At 46.2% G+C, this 15,604-nt stretch overlaps 1 protein-coding gene across 1 annotated transcript in view; it reads left to right on the forward strand.

Moving 5' to 3' along the window:
* The window catches only part of SFXN5 (sideroflexin 5), a 147,630-nt gene that overhangs the window by 62,714 nt on the left and 69,312 nt on the right, over positions 1 to 15,604 (forward strand). The window contains exons 4-7 of the mRNA XM_071555276.1: positions 324 to 350; positions 1,980 to 2,034; positions 4,609 to 4,634; positions 14,525 to 14,578. Coding sequence (XP_071411377.1) covers positions 324 to 350; positions 1,980 to 2,034; positions 4,609 to 4,634; positions 14,525 to 14,578 — 162 coding nt within the window. The remainder of the gene's footprint in view (positions 1 to 323; positions 351 to 1,979; positions 2,035 to 4,608; positions 4,635 to 14,524; positions 14,579 to 15,604) is intronic.

The following is a 15,604-nucleotide window of genomic DNA, read 5'->3' on the forward strand; positions in this document are numbered from 1 at the left end:
CATGGGAAGTTGCAGGATCACATGGGAATGGAGCAGGATGATGTGGGAAAGATCAGGACCATGTGGGAAGAAGCAGGACCATGTGGAAGGAGCAGGACAATGTGGGAAGGAGCAGGACCATGGGGAAAGGAGCAGGACCACATGGGAAGGAGCAGGAGCATGTGGGAAGGAGCAGGACCACGTTTGGTACCAGACCCTCACATCCATTTACTCCAGCAGATAAAAGATGGATATTTGGAGTTTGGAATAAGATATTTGGGGGTTGGAATAAAACCACATATTTTTTTTGTTTTGTAATTTAATCTTCTCTTTTATTTTTCTAGCTGTGGGGAGCTCAAAAAATCAAGCAGGTAATGCACTTTTTCAATATTTCCTTATTATTTTCTGCTACTGCTGCTGCTTTCCCCCCCTTTTTCCTAAGCTTTCCCCCCTTTTCCTCCTCTCTGTTATTCCCTTTGCCAGTTGCTGTTTTGCCTTGCCATGGAAATGCAAATGCAGAGAACACTCTGCCACCGAAGAGACGGAAAGGGTTTTTTTTTTATATATATATTTATATATTTTGATGTCTTCATTTTCTCCTTCCTGTCTAGTCAAGAGATTTCTTGTCTCCAGTCTTTTGAAAATAGTTTGACAGTTCTTTGGGAAGGCTCATGGCTGTGCCTTCCTCCTCTGCAGTCCTGGAGCCTTTGGGAATGGAATTTTCATCCCCAGCCATTTACTGCCATTGGAGCCTCCTGGAAATGCTGGAAAACTGGGGGGGGAAATGGGCCAGATGAACCAGATTTAGGATTTCCGTGGAGGTTGGGCTGTCCAGGGCCACCAGGGGTGTGGATACACATGAAGGTTGGATTATCTGGCAAATCCAAGCCCTGTGTGTGGTTTTATTTGGGTGCTCCTTATGGTGACATCCAAAGGGGGGTTGTTTTTATCCCAACTCACCCCAAAGCATTTCAGGCTTTCTACAACACCTGCAGGTGTGGGAGATGTTCCTCAGACCAAATCCACACCTGCAGGTGTAGGAGATGTTCCTCAGACCAAATCGACACCTGCAGATGTGGGAGATGTTCCTCAGACCAAATCCACACCTGCAGGTGTGGGAGATGTTCCTCAGACCAAATCCACACCTGCAGGTGTAGGAGATGTTCCTCAGACCAAATCTACACCTGCAGGTGTAGGAGATGTTCCTCAGACCAAATCCACACCTGCAAGTGTGGATGATGTTCCTCAGACCAAATCCACACCTGCAGGTGTGGAAGATGTTCCTCAGGCTGAATCCACACCTGTTAATTTGGAAGATGTTCCTCAGACCAAAACGACACCTGCAGGTGTAGGAGATGTTCCTCAGACCAAATCCACACCTGTTGATTTGGAAGATGGTCCCCAGACCGAATCCACACCTGCAAGTGTGGATGATGTTCCTCAGACCAAATCCACACCTGCAGGTGTGGGAGATGTTCCTCAGACCAAATCCACACCTGCAGATGTAGGAGATGTTCCTCAGACCAAATCCAGACCTGCAGGTGTGGGAGATGTTCCTCAGACCAAATCCACACCTGTTTATTTGGAAGATGTTCCTCAGACCAAACCCACACCTGCAGATGTGGGAGATGTTCCTCAGACCGAATCCATCCCTCATGGCTGATCCACACAAGCCCTTGTGGTCTCCCTGTGACCCACTGACTTCATGAGCAGCACAAAGTGATTTACCCCCTCACTCCCTCCCGGGCCACAGCCCTGCCCTGTCCATCCCTCTGCCACACCGAGTGGTTTCCCACCTTTCCCATGGCAGGGACTCAGCTGGGACATGGACCTGCCCCTCAGTTCCTCTTCCCCTCCCAAACCTGCCTTTCCTGCCCTGGGGTTACGGTGCAGTGCTGGGTGGCCCTTGGGGAGGTGACAGAACCAAGAAGGAGCCGCTCTTTGGACTTGAGTTTAAATCATTTACTTCCAAATGATTAATTGGTGCCAAATTGTTGCAGGCCATCATCCATCCCGACACAAACGAGACCATCTTCATGCCTTTCCGAATGTCAGGTATGGTTTGGGCCCTTCATTTTGTTGGGATTTGGTACAAAAATGGTGGGTTTTTTCTCCTGTTTCTGAATTACATCTTGCCAATATTTAAACCACGACCAGAAAGGAATCCCAGCAGTGAAGTCCCTTTGCAAGTGAGAATTAGGATCCTAAACGCCTCTGGGAGATCCAGTCCTTAATGTTCCCTTGTCTTCCCTTCCCAAACCTTCCCAAACCTTCCCCTCCAAAACCTTTCCAAACCTTCCCAAACTTTCTCTTCCCAAACCTTCCCTTCCCTTCCCAAGCCTTTCCTTCCCAAACCTTCCCAAACTTTCCCCTCCAAAACCTTTCTTTCCCTTCCCAAACTTTCTCTTCCCAAACCTTCCCTTCCCTTCCCTTCCCAAACCTTCCCTTCCCAAACCTTCCTTTTCATTCCCAAACTTTCTCTTCCCAAACCTTCCCTTCCCAAGCCTTTCCTTCCCAAACCTTCCCTTCCCAAACCTTCCCAAACCTTCCCAAACCTTCCCAAACCTTCCCTTCCCAAACCTTCCCAAACCTTCTCTTCCCAAACCTTCCCTTCCCAAATCTTCCCAAACCTTCCCTTCCCAAACCTTCCCAAACATTCTCTTCCCAAACCTTCCCTTCCCAAACCTTCCCAAACATTCTCTTCCCAAACCTTCCCTTCCCAAACCTTCCCTTCCCAAATCTTGCCAAACATTCTCTTCCCAAACCTTCCGAAACCTTCCCTTCCCAAACCTTCCCTTCCCAAACCTTCCCTTCCCAAACCTTCCCTTCCCAAACCTTCCCTTCCCTAACCTTCCTTTTCCCTCCCAAACCTTTTCTTCCCAAACCTTCCCTCTCTTTCCCTTCCTTTCCCTCTCCTTCCCTTTTTTCCTTAACATTTCCTGCTTTCCTCCTGAAGGAGAGAGGACATTCCTATTTTAACATGAACTCAGCCAATGCCTTTTCTGGAATTTCTGAGGTATTTGAGATCCTTTTAATTTTGTGGTAAATCCCAAAACTTGTTACCCAACGTGTGATGTTACAAACAGGTGGAACATCTTGATACCTCCTCACTGGATGAAGAGGAGAGGGCTGAGAGAGTTTTATCCTCCAGGAGGGAATGGGATGAGCCCTGTTTTTCCATGTGTGATGGTGTGTGGCAGCCACAGCATCAGAATTCCAGGGAGGAGCAGCTTCTCCATGGCTTTACTGGGCTTCTCTCCACAACCACCTCTGCTGTGAGTGGAACAGCAGCTCTCCTGAGGATCCAAGTGCAGCCTTGCTCCTTTCCCGGTGGATCCACTTCAATAAATAGGACTTTTCCCATATTTTTTTTGGTGGAACATCTTCACCTGAATGCTGGGCACAGGAGGGAAATCACAGGGTTGGTGGGTTTTCTTCTCCAAGCTCTTTGGAGAAGGTGATGTTGAGGTTGAAGTGGATGGGAGAGAATTCAGGTCCCACCCCTTTTGCTGCCTCACTCTGTGTTTGTCTTTCCAATTTCTCTTCCTCTCAGGCCTTTGCCCTTTCCTTGGATCTATGAGGTTTAATTCAGTGATATTGATAAAAATGCTCTGAGACCTTCTAGTGGAAGTCAGAGAGAGGAATTATAATTAGCACAGGAATTGGCAGACTCAGCAGGGGAAAAATGTGAAGTGTTTGATTTTTGTGGCACTCAGTAAGATTTGGGGTAAAAGATTTATCTCCATGTTTAGAGAGCTTTAACCTACCCCTGGGGTTAAAATAGTCCCCCTCTTCCCTGTGAGGAAAACACAAGTTCTTCAGCTTATTCCCTCATCCTTTTCCCCCTCACCTAGAAATAAATGAGCTCTCCTGGTATAAAACCATCGGTGGAGAGGTGGATAAAGCAGATGGAGAAAGAGGGAGGTCCCACTTTTGGTGTCATGGTCCTGCTCCTTCCCTGGGATGGACTCTTGTTAGGTGGCTCTTGAGGAGCATTTTCAGGATGCTGTTCCTGTTGGGATCAGGTTCAACAGGAGGGGAAGGGGCTCCAAGAGCTGGAGGGTTTTCTCCTGGGTTGTGGGAGGTTGTGGGAGGGTCTGATGAGCAACAGAGCTGGCACAAGGGAGGGAACAGATTGCCTGAGCCTGGCAAGGGGGGCAGGATCTCCCCCTTTCCATGGCAGGAATCCACTGGGTCAGCTCAGGCAGCACCACCAAGGCAGGATCCAGCTCCTCCAGGTCCAAATGGAGCAGGTCCTGCTCTGAGATCCCCTCCCTGTGCTTTGCTGATGGGAGATGGGGCTGCCTGGTCCAGCTCAACAAGGTGACACCCTCTCAAGTTCTGTGCTGCTTTCCTGGAGTCACCTTTACCATCCAGATGGTTGAAGTTTTAGGGAAACTCTCAGAACCCAAGGAAAGCAAGTAAAGGATGGGAAGGAGATGGGACAGAAACCAGGAGGATGCTCCAGTTGTAGGTCCAGGATGTCCCAGTGGTGGAGCTGGTGGAAGTGGGAGCAGCTCATTGTGCCTGGTGTGGCATCTTCCCTAAACTGAGACGTGTCTGAGGTGGGACTTTTTCCATCCTACAGTCACATATTAAAATGTATTAACCTCTTTTTTCCCCCCACAGGTTACATTCCCTTTGGAACACCCATTGTAAGTATTTTAACATCTTTCCCCACTTTGTTTGTGAGCACCAAGAAATGCATTTTTTAACACAATTCTCCACATTCCACCTTATCACCTCGTGACACATTCCCACAGGATTCCCACCTTTCCCATTTCATGTTCACAAGGGTTTCATCACCCTCTGCCTGAGGTTCTTTATCTATTATGAGGTTATTTATCTATTAATATATTGAAAATATTCATCTACTCTAGATGAGGTTATTTATCCATTAACCCACCCTCTACATGAGGCTCTTTATTGTGAGGTTACTTATCTATTGATATATTGAGATTATTTATCTATTTTATATCAGATTATTTATCTATTAACCCAACCTCTGCTTGAGGTTCTTTATCTATTATGAGGTTACTTATCTATTAATATATTGAGGTTATTTGTCTATTTTATATCAGATTATTTCTCTATTAACCCAACCTCTGCTTGAGGTTCTTTATCTATTATGAGGTTATTTATCTGTTAATATATTGAGGTTATTTATCAATTGTGAGGTTACTTATCTATTAATATATTGAGGTTATTTGTCTATTTTATATCAGATTATTTCTCTATTAACCCAACCTCTGCTTGATGCTCTTTATTATGAGATTATTTATCTATTAATATGTTGATGTTATTTTTCTGTTTTATATCAGATTATTTATCTATTAACCCACCCTCTGCTCGAGGCTCTTTATGTATTGTAAAGTTACTTATCTATTAATATATTGAGATTATTTATCTATTTTATATCAGATTAGTTCTCTATTAACCCAACATCTTCTTGAGGTTATTTATCTATTATGAGGTTATTTATCTGTTAATATGTTAATTTATCTATTGTGAGGTTAATTATCTATTAATACATTGATGTTATTTTTCTGTTTTATATCAAATTATTTATCTATTAACCCAACCCCTGCTTGAGGTTATTTATCTATTATGAGGTTATTTATCTAATAACATATTAGGATTATTTATTTATTTTATATCAGATTAATTATCTATTAACCCACCCTCTGCTTGAGGTTGTTTATCTATTGTGAGGTTACTAATTTATTAATATATTGAGATTATTTATCTATTTTATATCAGATTATTTCTCTATTAACCCACCCTCTGCTTGATGCTCTTTATAATGAGATTATTTATCTATTAATATATTGATGTTATTTTTCTGTTTTATATCAGATTATTTATCTATTAACCCACCCTCTGCTTGAGGTTATTTATCTGTTGTGAGGTTACTAATTTATTAATATATTGATATTATTTATCTATTTTATATCAGATTATTTCTCTATTAACCCACCCTCTGCTTGAGGTTCTTTATCTATTATGAGGTTATTTATCTATTGATATATTGAGGTTTTAATCATTTAAAATGAGGTTGTTTCTCTATTAACCCACCCTCTGCTTGAGGTTATTTATCCATTGTGAGGTTACTTATCTATTAATATCTATTTTATATCAGATTATTTATCTATTAATCCAGCCTCTAATTGAGGCTCTTTATTATGAGATTATTTATCTATTAATATGTTGATGTTGTTTTTCTGTTTTATATCAGATTATTTATCTATTAACCCACCCTCTGCTTGAGCTTCTTTATCTATTATGAGGTTACTTATTTATTAATATATTGGGGTTTTAATCTATTTTATATCAGATTATTTATCTATTAATCCAACCTCAGGTTGAGCTTCTTTATCCATTATGAGGTTATTTATCTATTAATATGTTGAGGTTATTTATCTATTAACCCAACCTCTACTTGAGGCTCTTTATCTATTGTGAGGTTACTTATTTGTTAATGTATTGAGGTTATTTATATATTTTATATCAGATTAATTATCTATTAACCCACCCTCTGCTTGAGGTTATTTATCTGTTGTGAGGTTACTTATTTATTAATATATTGAGGTAATTTATCTGTTTTATATCAGATTATTTATCTATTAACCCACCCTCTGCTTGATGCTCTTTATCTATTATGAGGTTATTTATCTATTAACATATTAAGATTATTTATTTATTTTATATCAGATTAATTATCTATTAACCCACCCTCTGCTTGAGGTTATTTATCTGTTGTGAGGTTACTTATTTATTAATATATTGAGGTAATTTATCTGTTTTATATCAGATTATTTATCTATTAACCCATCCTCTGCTTGAGCTTCTTTATCTATTAGGAAGTTATTGATCTATTAATATATTGGGGTTTTAATCTATTTTATATCAGATTATTTATCTATTAACCCATCCTCTGCTTGATGCTCTCTATCCATTATGAGGTTATTTATCTATTAATATGTTGAGTTTATTTTTCTGTTTTATATCAAATTATTTATCTATTAACCCAGCTTCTACTTGAGGCTCTTTATCAATTGTGAGGTTACTTATATATTAATATATTGAGATTATTTATCTATTTTATACCAGATTATTTATCTATTAACCCACCCTCTGCTTGAGGTTATTTATCTGTTGTGAGGTTACTTATCTATTAATATATTGAGGTTATTTATCGATTGTGAGGTTAATTATCTATTAATATATTGAGACTATTTATCTATTTTATATCAGATTATTTATCTATTAACCCACCCTCTGCTTGAGGCTCTTTAACTATTGTGAGATTACTCATCTATCAATATATTGAGGTTATTTATCTGTTTTATATCAGGTTATTTATGTATTTTATATCAGATGACTCATCTATTAACCCACCCTCTTCTTGATGTTCTTCATCTATTTAACATCATCCCCCCAACCTCCTCCACCATCTCCATCTTTCCCTCTGGAAAGGGAAAACCAAACTGAGCTCATTGCCTGCAAAAAATGCCACTTGTGCAAGTCTCAGCTTTCAGCTTTGGACATTTTAATTTCCTCTTTCCATCTTTTCCCAGTCCCTTCCCCAACATGACGAGCTCCAGCACGGCGAGGTCACCGTTGGGCGTTCTCGTCCTCATTAATTAAATCCCATTTTCCTGAGGTTTTTCCTGAGGCTGTTGGCGCCATGTGCTCATTAATGTGAGATTTGGAAGCCTTTGGGTGCTCTCAAGAGCAAAGGGAGATAATTCTGCCCGTTTTCCTCCTGCTGAAGCTTCAGTTTGTCTTGGGGAACGGGAACGATTCATTAACCCCATTTTTGTGTGAATGGGGAAACTGAGGCTCAGAGTTTGCTCCAATATTTGGTGTCAGGAGGTTGGTTGATCCTCAAAGCCACCAGTTCCACCTTCACCACACCAGATGCTCTGCTGCTCTGCCCAGATGCCACCCACACCTTCCAGCTCCTTGTTGTCCCCCATCCATTTAATTTTGGGAGGGTCTTGATGAGGTTTTAAGGTGCTCCTGAAGACTCAGGTTAATTTAGGGATGAAATGACACACCAGCTTTTGGTTCAGCTTTTTAGATCCCACATTAAAATGGCTCAAAGAGCAAAACCCACTCAATTTAATCTTCGTAGGCCCAAAGGATTGTGGTGTAGACACACACAGAATCACAGAATGGATTGGGTTGGAAAAGACCTCCGAGATCATCAAGTCCAACCCTTGGTCCAACTCCAGTCCCTTCACCAGATCATGGCACTCAGTGCCACGGCCAAGCTCAGCTGAAAAACCTCCAGGGATGGGGAATCCACCCCCTCTCTGGGCAGCCCATTCCAACCCCTGAGCACTCTCTCTGCAAAGAAGTTTTTGCTGCTCTCCAACTTCAATTTCCCCTGGCAGAGCTTGAGCCCATCGTGCCCCCTTGTCCTATTGCTGAGTGCCTGGGAGAAGAGACCAACCCCCACCTGGCCACAACTTCCCTTCAGGCAGTTCCAGACAGTGCTGAGGTCACCTCTGAGCCTCCTCTTCTCCAGGCTAAACACCCCCAGCTCCCTCAGCCTCTCCCCACAGCACTTGTGCTCCACTCCCTTCTCCAGCCTCGTTGCTCTTCTCTTCTCAGGTGGGTTGGAAGAGACCTCTGAGATCATCAAGTCCAACCCTTGATCCAACCCCACTGGGATCACTCTGGCACTCTGTGCCCTGGGCTGGTGATCCCAGTGGGGTTGGATCAAGACATGGTGGATTCTCTGTCCCTGGAGGTGTTTCAGAGGACACTCAGTGCCACATCCAGTCCCTTCTCCAGCCTCGTTGCTCTTCTCTGGCCCCGCTCCAGCCCCTCAATCTCTTTCCTCAACTGAGGGGCCCAGAACTGAACACAACACTCAAGGTGTGGCCTCCCCAAGGCAGAGTCCAGGGGAAGGGTCACTGCCCTGGGCCTGCTGGCCACGCTAGTTTGGATCCAGGCCAGGATCCCCTTGGCCTTCTTGGCCACCTGGGCACTCCGCTGGCTCATGTTCAGCCTCCTGTCACTCCATCCACCCAGGGCCCTCTGCCTGGTTTAGAAACAAATCCCGGAGAGCTTTGGCTGCACCGCAGATGTGTCAGAAAGGGCAATGCTGGTTCACAGCCCGGCAGGGCTCAGCACTGTGGGACTGGACAACTCCCTCTGCATCACCCACGCAGCCCTGAATCTCCTTGAGAAATATTTCTCACTCAAACTGTAACACAACAGGAGCCTATAGGGCATCCTGAGCCCAAATGGAGAACTATAAATATTATTAATCAAACAATGACCCCCCTCCAACGTTAAATAGGAGTATATACCCCTTCCGTGGAAGCATCCACGGGTCGTGGCACCCAATTTTAGCACAGAATCCCAGAATACACTGAGCTGGAAGGGACCCACAAGGATCATGGAGTACAGCCCTCAGCCCCACACAGGCCCATCCCCAGCAGTCACACCCCGTGCCCCAGAGGACCCTCCAAACGCTCCGTGAGCTGTGCCAGCCCCGGGGCTGTGCCCAGTGCTCTGGGGAGCCTGTTGGGTTAAAGGAAATAAACCCTTCCCCAAACCTGCTAATGGGGTTGGTGTTCCTAAAACCAGGAATCATCAGAGCTGCTGCTGTTTGTTGTGGTGACTGAAGGTTTGGTGGGAACTTCTCACGGGGCATTTTGAAAGAAAAGGTTAAACAAAAAACGAGTTAACGCTCCAATTGACAATGAAATCGGCCCAAATCCAGAGCTGTCAGAGGAGCCGAGAGCTTGTCAGATGAGCCCAATTTCACTATCTGTAAAGGATAAACTGGAACCTCTTGTCATTTAAAAAAAAGAAGAAAAAAAAAAGAAAAAAAAAACGGAAAAAAAAACCCCCAAACGTTTCAAATGTTAAAATTAAAATGTAACATTTATGCCAATCGATCTGTGAAATTTAGTGACAAAATTGGCAGCCTGCTCAGGCATAAAAACAGTTTGAGTCTTGCATTTCACATGGGGGGGATGGGATTTCCTCAAGAGAGCCAGTGCTGGGCTCGGGCTGAGCCCACAAAGCCCCGCTGGGCTTGGGGGTCACCTAAACCCCCCCTGGGGATGTGCCCCGAGTGGGCATGGGCAGGTTTAGGGCCCACCAGTCCATTCCCTCTGCTGGCTGTGCCCAGGGAGGGTCATTTCCCCCCTGTGGCCAATGCAAAATCCTTCAGTCTGGTTGAGCTCATTGTGGGAGAGATGAAGGTCTTGTTAGAATAAAATAATGGTTTCTTTGCAGCAGCTCCCCTGACACGACCCAAATTCTGTTTGTTCTTCCCACACTTCCACTTGTTTGCCTTTCCCTTCAGCCTCCATCCTTTCCCTGCCACCTTCAGGGGCATCACTTGTGGCACACGGAGGGACAGGATGGGATGTAAATGCAGACAGAGTTTGGCTTTACCCATTTTTCCCTTTTTCAGCCCAGAAGGGAGCAAATCCAGCCTCTGGAATTCCCTCCCTGTGCTGGAGGGGTGAGATGTTCAAAGCAGCTGCTGGGCTGGAGCCAGGTGGGGGTTGGTCTCTTCTCCCAGGCACTCAGCAATAGGACAAGGGGGCACAGGCTTGAGCTCTGCCACGGGAGGTTCAGGTTGGATATCAGGAAGAAATTCTTTGCAGAGAGAGTGCTCAGGGATTGGAATGGGCTGCCCAGAGAGGGGGTGGATTCCCCATCCCTGGAGGTTTTTCAGCTGAGCTTGGCCGTGGCACTGAGTGTCATGATCTGGTAAAGGGACTGGAGTTGGACCAAGGGTTGGACTTGATCTGGGAGGTCTTTTCCAACCCAATCCATTCTATGACTCTTTTGCCCTGGGTTTGTGTTTCCTCCTCCAAGGGGAGGAAGGTGATTTGGGTTTAGGAAATTCAGCCTCCAACCTGCTGGGGTGAAGGTGGAGCAGATGCCCTCCTGCTGTGCCCAGCTGCCACCCACACCTTCCAGCTCCTTGTTGTCCCCATCCATTTAATTTTAGAATCATAGAATGATAGAATCAGTTGGGCTAGAAAAGACCTCTGAGATCATCAAGTCCAACCCTTGGGCCAACTCCAGTCCCTTTACCAGATCATGGCACTCAGTGCCACGGCCAAGCTCAGCTGAAAAACCTCCAGGGATGGGGAATCCACCCCCTCTCTGGGCAGCCCATTGCAATCCCTGAGTACTCTCTCTGCAAAGAATTTCTTCCTGATATCCAACCTGAACCTCCCGTGGCAAAGCTCGAGCCTGTGCCCTCTTGTCCTACTGTTGGGAGGGTCTTGATGAGTTTTTAAGGTGCTCCTGGAGACCCAGGTTAATTTAGGGATGAGCTGACACACCAGGTTAATTTAGGGATGAGATGACACACCAGGCAGGGTTTGGGGTTGGAAGAGAAGACCTTGAGCTTCTCAGAGCTGCCAGATGTCCAAACAGTGACTTTAGGCCTGGCTTTGGGTCACACCTGATCCCCAATTAAATTTTGTCGCTGATACTTCTCTAATGTTCAGAACCTTTTTTTTTTTGTGTGTGTGTGTTTCATATTTTGTTTCCCTTCTTAGTTATTTTTTCCCCTGACAGTAATTAAAAGTGAAATTGTACATTTCTTGACAGACTCTTGCACATATGGAGAGTTTGCATTCAAACGTGCCTCTTTCAGTCATACAGATTTTGGGTGCTCTTTTCTCTTATTTATTTATTTCCCTCCCTGGATTTCTCTTCCCCTCGGGCTGACAAAGTGAGTCCCTGCCTGCAGAATTCCCTCTTCTCCAGAGCCTCGTTATCCCACTGCCTTCAGGGGGAAAGTCACTCCTGGGGGTGAGGAGGTTCCTCGCCTGTTGAATCCCTTTTGGAGTAATTAATGACGAGCTCTGGGGAAATGAGTGTGGCTCGCTGGGGTTGGCGCTTGGCCAAGGCACAAAAAGTAGCTGCAACTTCACCAAAGGCTGGAGGAGGAAAAGCTGGAGGAGGAGGAGAAGAAGGAGGAGGAGGAGGAGGAAGGAAAGATGTCAATGAAATCAGGCGGCCCAACCCCATTACCCTTTTGTTTTGTTGGTGTTTCTCCCTCTGAAGGGGAGAAGTTGCCTCCTCTTCAACTGATGCTGCTGCAGATGTGCTGGGGTGGCTTTACTTCTGACAGGGAAGTTTTCTTGCAGCTTCTTGGGAATCAAGTGGAAGGGAGTGGTGGAGAAGATGGTCTGAGGGTGGGGATGAGCTCACAGCCTTCTTGCCCAGACGCCTCGGAGACGTGAGTGGCCTGAAAATAAACGTGCTTGGAATTAAAAGGAGCTGTTCAGTCTTTGCATTCCTTGTGATTTTGCACCAATCTTCTCCAGGAGATATCAGAGCACAGGAAGGGATAAAATGACAGTGGTAGGAAGTACCTCATCTTACCTGTCTCTTGCCCAGAAACTCATTGTCCTGTCTGTGTTTGTTTGGTTTCTCCTTGGGAGTCTCCTGGCTTTGCATCTCTTTCCTCTTCTTCAACTTCTTGTGCTCTGAAAGGAAAAACTGCCATAAAACAGGGAAAAAATCGCCATAAAAAAGGAAAAAAACTGCCATAAAACAGGGAAAAAATCGCCATAAAAAAGGAAAAAAATGCCATAAAACAGGAAAAAAAATGCCATATAATGGGAAAAACTGCCATCAGACCAGGAAGTTGGTGTGTCAGAGATGGATCTTTAGAGAATTCATGTGGTGCAGTGAGACACATCCAGGGATGTTCTCAGGACTGCACAGAAAACCCACGTGTGACACCCCAGATGTTGCAATGGGTGACCTTGCAAAGCCTGTAGCACCTCCACTCAGGCAGCAGCAGGGAACAGAATCACAGAATCATAGAATGGATTGGGTTGGAAAAGACCTCCCAGATCATCAAGTCCAACCCTTGGTCCAACTCCAGTCCCTTTACCAGATCATGGCACTCAGTGCCACGGCCAAGCTCAGCTGAAAAACCTCCAGGGATGGGGAATCCACCCCCTCTCTGGGCAGCCCATTCCAATCCCTGAGCACTCTCTCTGTAAAGAAGTTTTTGCTGCTCTCCAACTTCAATTTCCCCTGGCAGAGCTTGAGCCCATCGTGCCCCCTTGTCCTATTGCTGAGGGCCTGGGAGAAGAGACCAACCCCCACCTGGCCACAACTTCCCTTCAGGCAGTTCCAGACAGTGCTGAGGTCACCTCTGAGCCTCCTCTTCTCCAGGCTAAACACCCCCAGCTCCCTCAGCCTCTCCCCACAGCACTTGTGCTCCACTCCCTTCTCCAGCCTCGTTGCTCTTCTCTTCTCACTTGGGTTGGAAGAGACCTCTGAGATCATCAAGTCCAACCCTTGATCCAACCCCACTGGGATCACTCTGGCACTCTGTGCCCTGGGTTGGTGATCCCAGTGGGGTTGGATCAAGACATGGTGGATTCTCTGTCCCTGGAGGTGTTTCAGAGGACACTCAGTGCCACCTCCAGTCCCTTCTCCAGCCTCGTTGCTCTTCTCTGGCCCCGCTCCAGCCCCTCAAGATCTTTCCTCAACTCAGGTGCCCAGAACTGAACACAACACTCAAGGTGTGGCCTCCCCAAGGCAGAGTCCAGGGGAAGGGTCACTGCTCTGGGCCTGCTGGCCACGCTACTTTGGATCCAGGCCAGGATCCCCTTGGCCTTCTTGGCCACCTGGGCACACTGGTGGCTCCTGTTGAGCTTCCTGTCCCTCAGTCCCCCCAGGTCCCTCTGCCTGGCTGCTCTCCAGCCACTCTGTGCCCATCCTGGAGCGCTGCAGGGGCTTGGGGTGGCCAAAGGGCAGGACCTGCACTTGGCCTTGTTGAACTCCATCCCATTGCAATCAGCCCATCTCTCCAGTCTCTCCAGATCCCTCTGCAGAGCCCTCCTGCCTTCCAGCAGGTCGACACTCCCTCCCAACTTGGCCAGATGTGCTGGGACAAGCTGCTGGAAGCCTCTGGGAGATGATGATCATCACCCCAAGCTCATAACCCAGGCAGGAGTTTCCACAGCTCGGGGTGTGACACATCCACAAGCCTCTTGCAGCAAAATCCAGGCTCCCAAGGAGCAGCACATGTGCTTCCAGGTGGCATTCCTGTCCTCAGATGTTCAAATGGCATTTCTTTGCTGTGCTTCAAACAGGGAATGTGCCAAAGGAAAATAGGAATCCCCCCCCCCCCCCCCCCCCCCCCGTCTCCAACCCCGTTCACTGCCAATAGTGACAACTTTGAACTCTTGCCTTCAGGCAATGTGTGTGTTTTCCTCCAGGAATACCTGGATTAAGGAATTGATTGTGTTTCATTGGACAGTATCAGCTGCCAGAGTATTTTCAAGGTGCATTCCAGGCAGTAATTAAAGATGCAGAGCTTTTGTGGGCAGCCACATCACCCCCTTCCACCACTGGCAAACAGAGACAAGAGGCTGATGGGAAACTTAATAACTGGAATGAAATAAATCCATAAATGAAGGTTATTTATCCAAACTGTAGAAACAAGCTTGGCTGTTTGGATACCTGGGAGAAGAGCACTGAGAGCAAACCAAAAGGACATTTACTGATGAGGAAATGTCTTCTCTTGCAGGTTGTTGGTCTCCTCTTGCCCAACCAGACGCTGGCATCCACTGTGTTTTGGCAGGTACCACGTGTTGGGGTGGGTGGGGAATGTGGGGAAGTGGAATTTTGTCTGGAGGACAAACTGACGCACGTGGCTGTCCTGCTCTGCTTTAGGGAGAGGATGTGGTTGGATATAATTAGGGAAAGGTTTGGTAGGTCTGGAAGGGACTACAAACCAACTCTCGGGTCTGTTTTATATCCCACAGTTACTTCTGATAGTCCAGAACCTCAAAATCAGCTTTTTGGAGCCGTTTGGTACAGGTGCCAATGGTTGTGCTGTGTGTGCATCCATGAGAATGTTGGCACATCTGCTGATTGGAGGACACCCTGTCGAGTAGTTTGGATGTTCCTTGGTGAATTCCCCTTGGAATTGCAGGGCTGGGGGCCACACAGGGCCCCATTCCAGGGATTTTGGGAAGAGCTGTGCCTTGCAAAGCCAAGGACCTCTGTATTCAGCCCTGCTGCAGGAGCTTTGGGAAAAAATAATCTGTGAGGAGGGAGGTGTTGGTGTCATTTCCCACTGAAATCCTGGGAATTAGGAGCAAGGGGAGGAGGTGTGCATGGGAATGAGTTACAGCCATAGTAAACACACCACTCCAGAGTGATTTCAGCACTCACTGAAACCAAGGAACGAGTTATTTTCAGGCTTCTTTTCAGTGGCAAATCTCTTTTTATTGTCTGCAGTGTGAGTGATGGTAGAGAATGATGCAGTCAAGGGACACCAGAGCAGAGTGTGGGATCTGCCTGGTGGGTTAGAAACGTGACAAAGCCAAGAATCCAGCAGTACATGCCTGTAGCTCGTGGTCTGGTGTGTTCAGCTGGAAGTTGTCCCATGTGGCATCACCTGCTGGGAGGAGGAAAGAGGCTGGAGACGTCCAGATTCTCTCAGGGTTTGGAAGGCAACACCTCCCACCTGTTTTTAGACATCTGTGGTGGATTCACAGAATGGTTTGGGTTGGAAAGGACCTTAAAGACCATCCCATTCCACCCCAGCCATGGGCAGGGACACCTCCCACCAGCCCAGGGTGCTCCAAGCCCTGTCCAACCT

The sequence above is a fragment of the Pithys albifrons genome, chromosome 5, assembly GCF_047495875.1.
Source record: "Pithys albifrons albifrons isolate INPA30051 chromosome 5, PitAlb_v1, whole genome shotgun sequence".
Lineage (NCBI taxonomy): Eukaryota > Metazoa > Chordata > Aves > Passeriformes > Thamnophilidae > Pithys > Pithys albifrons.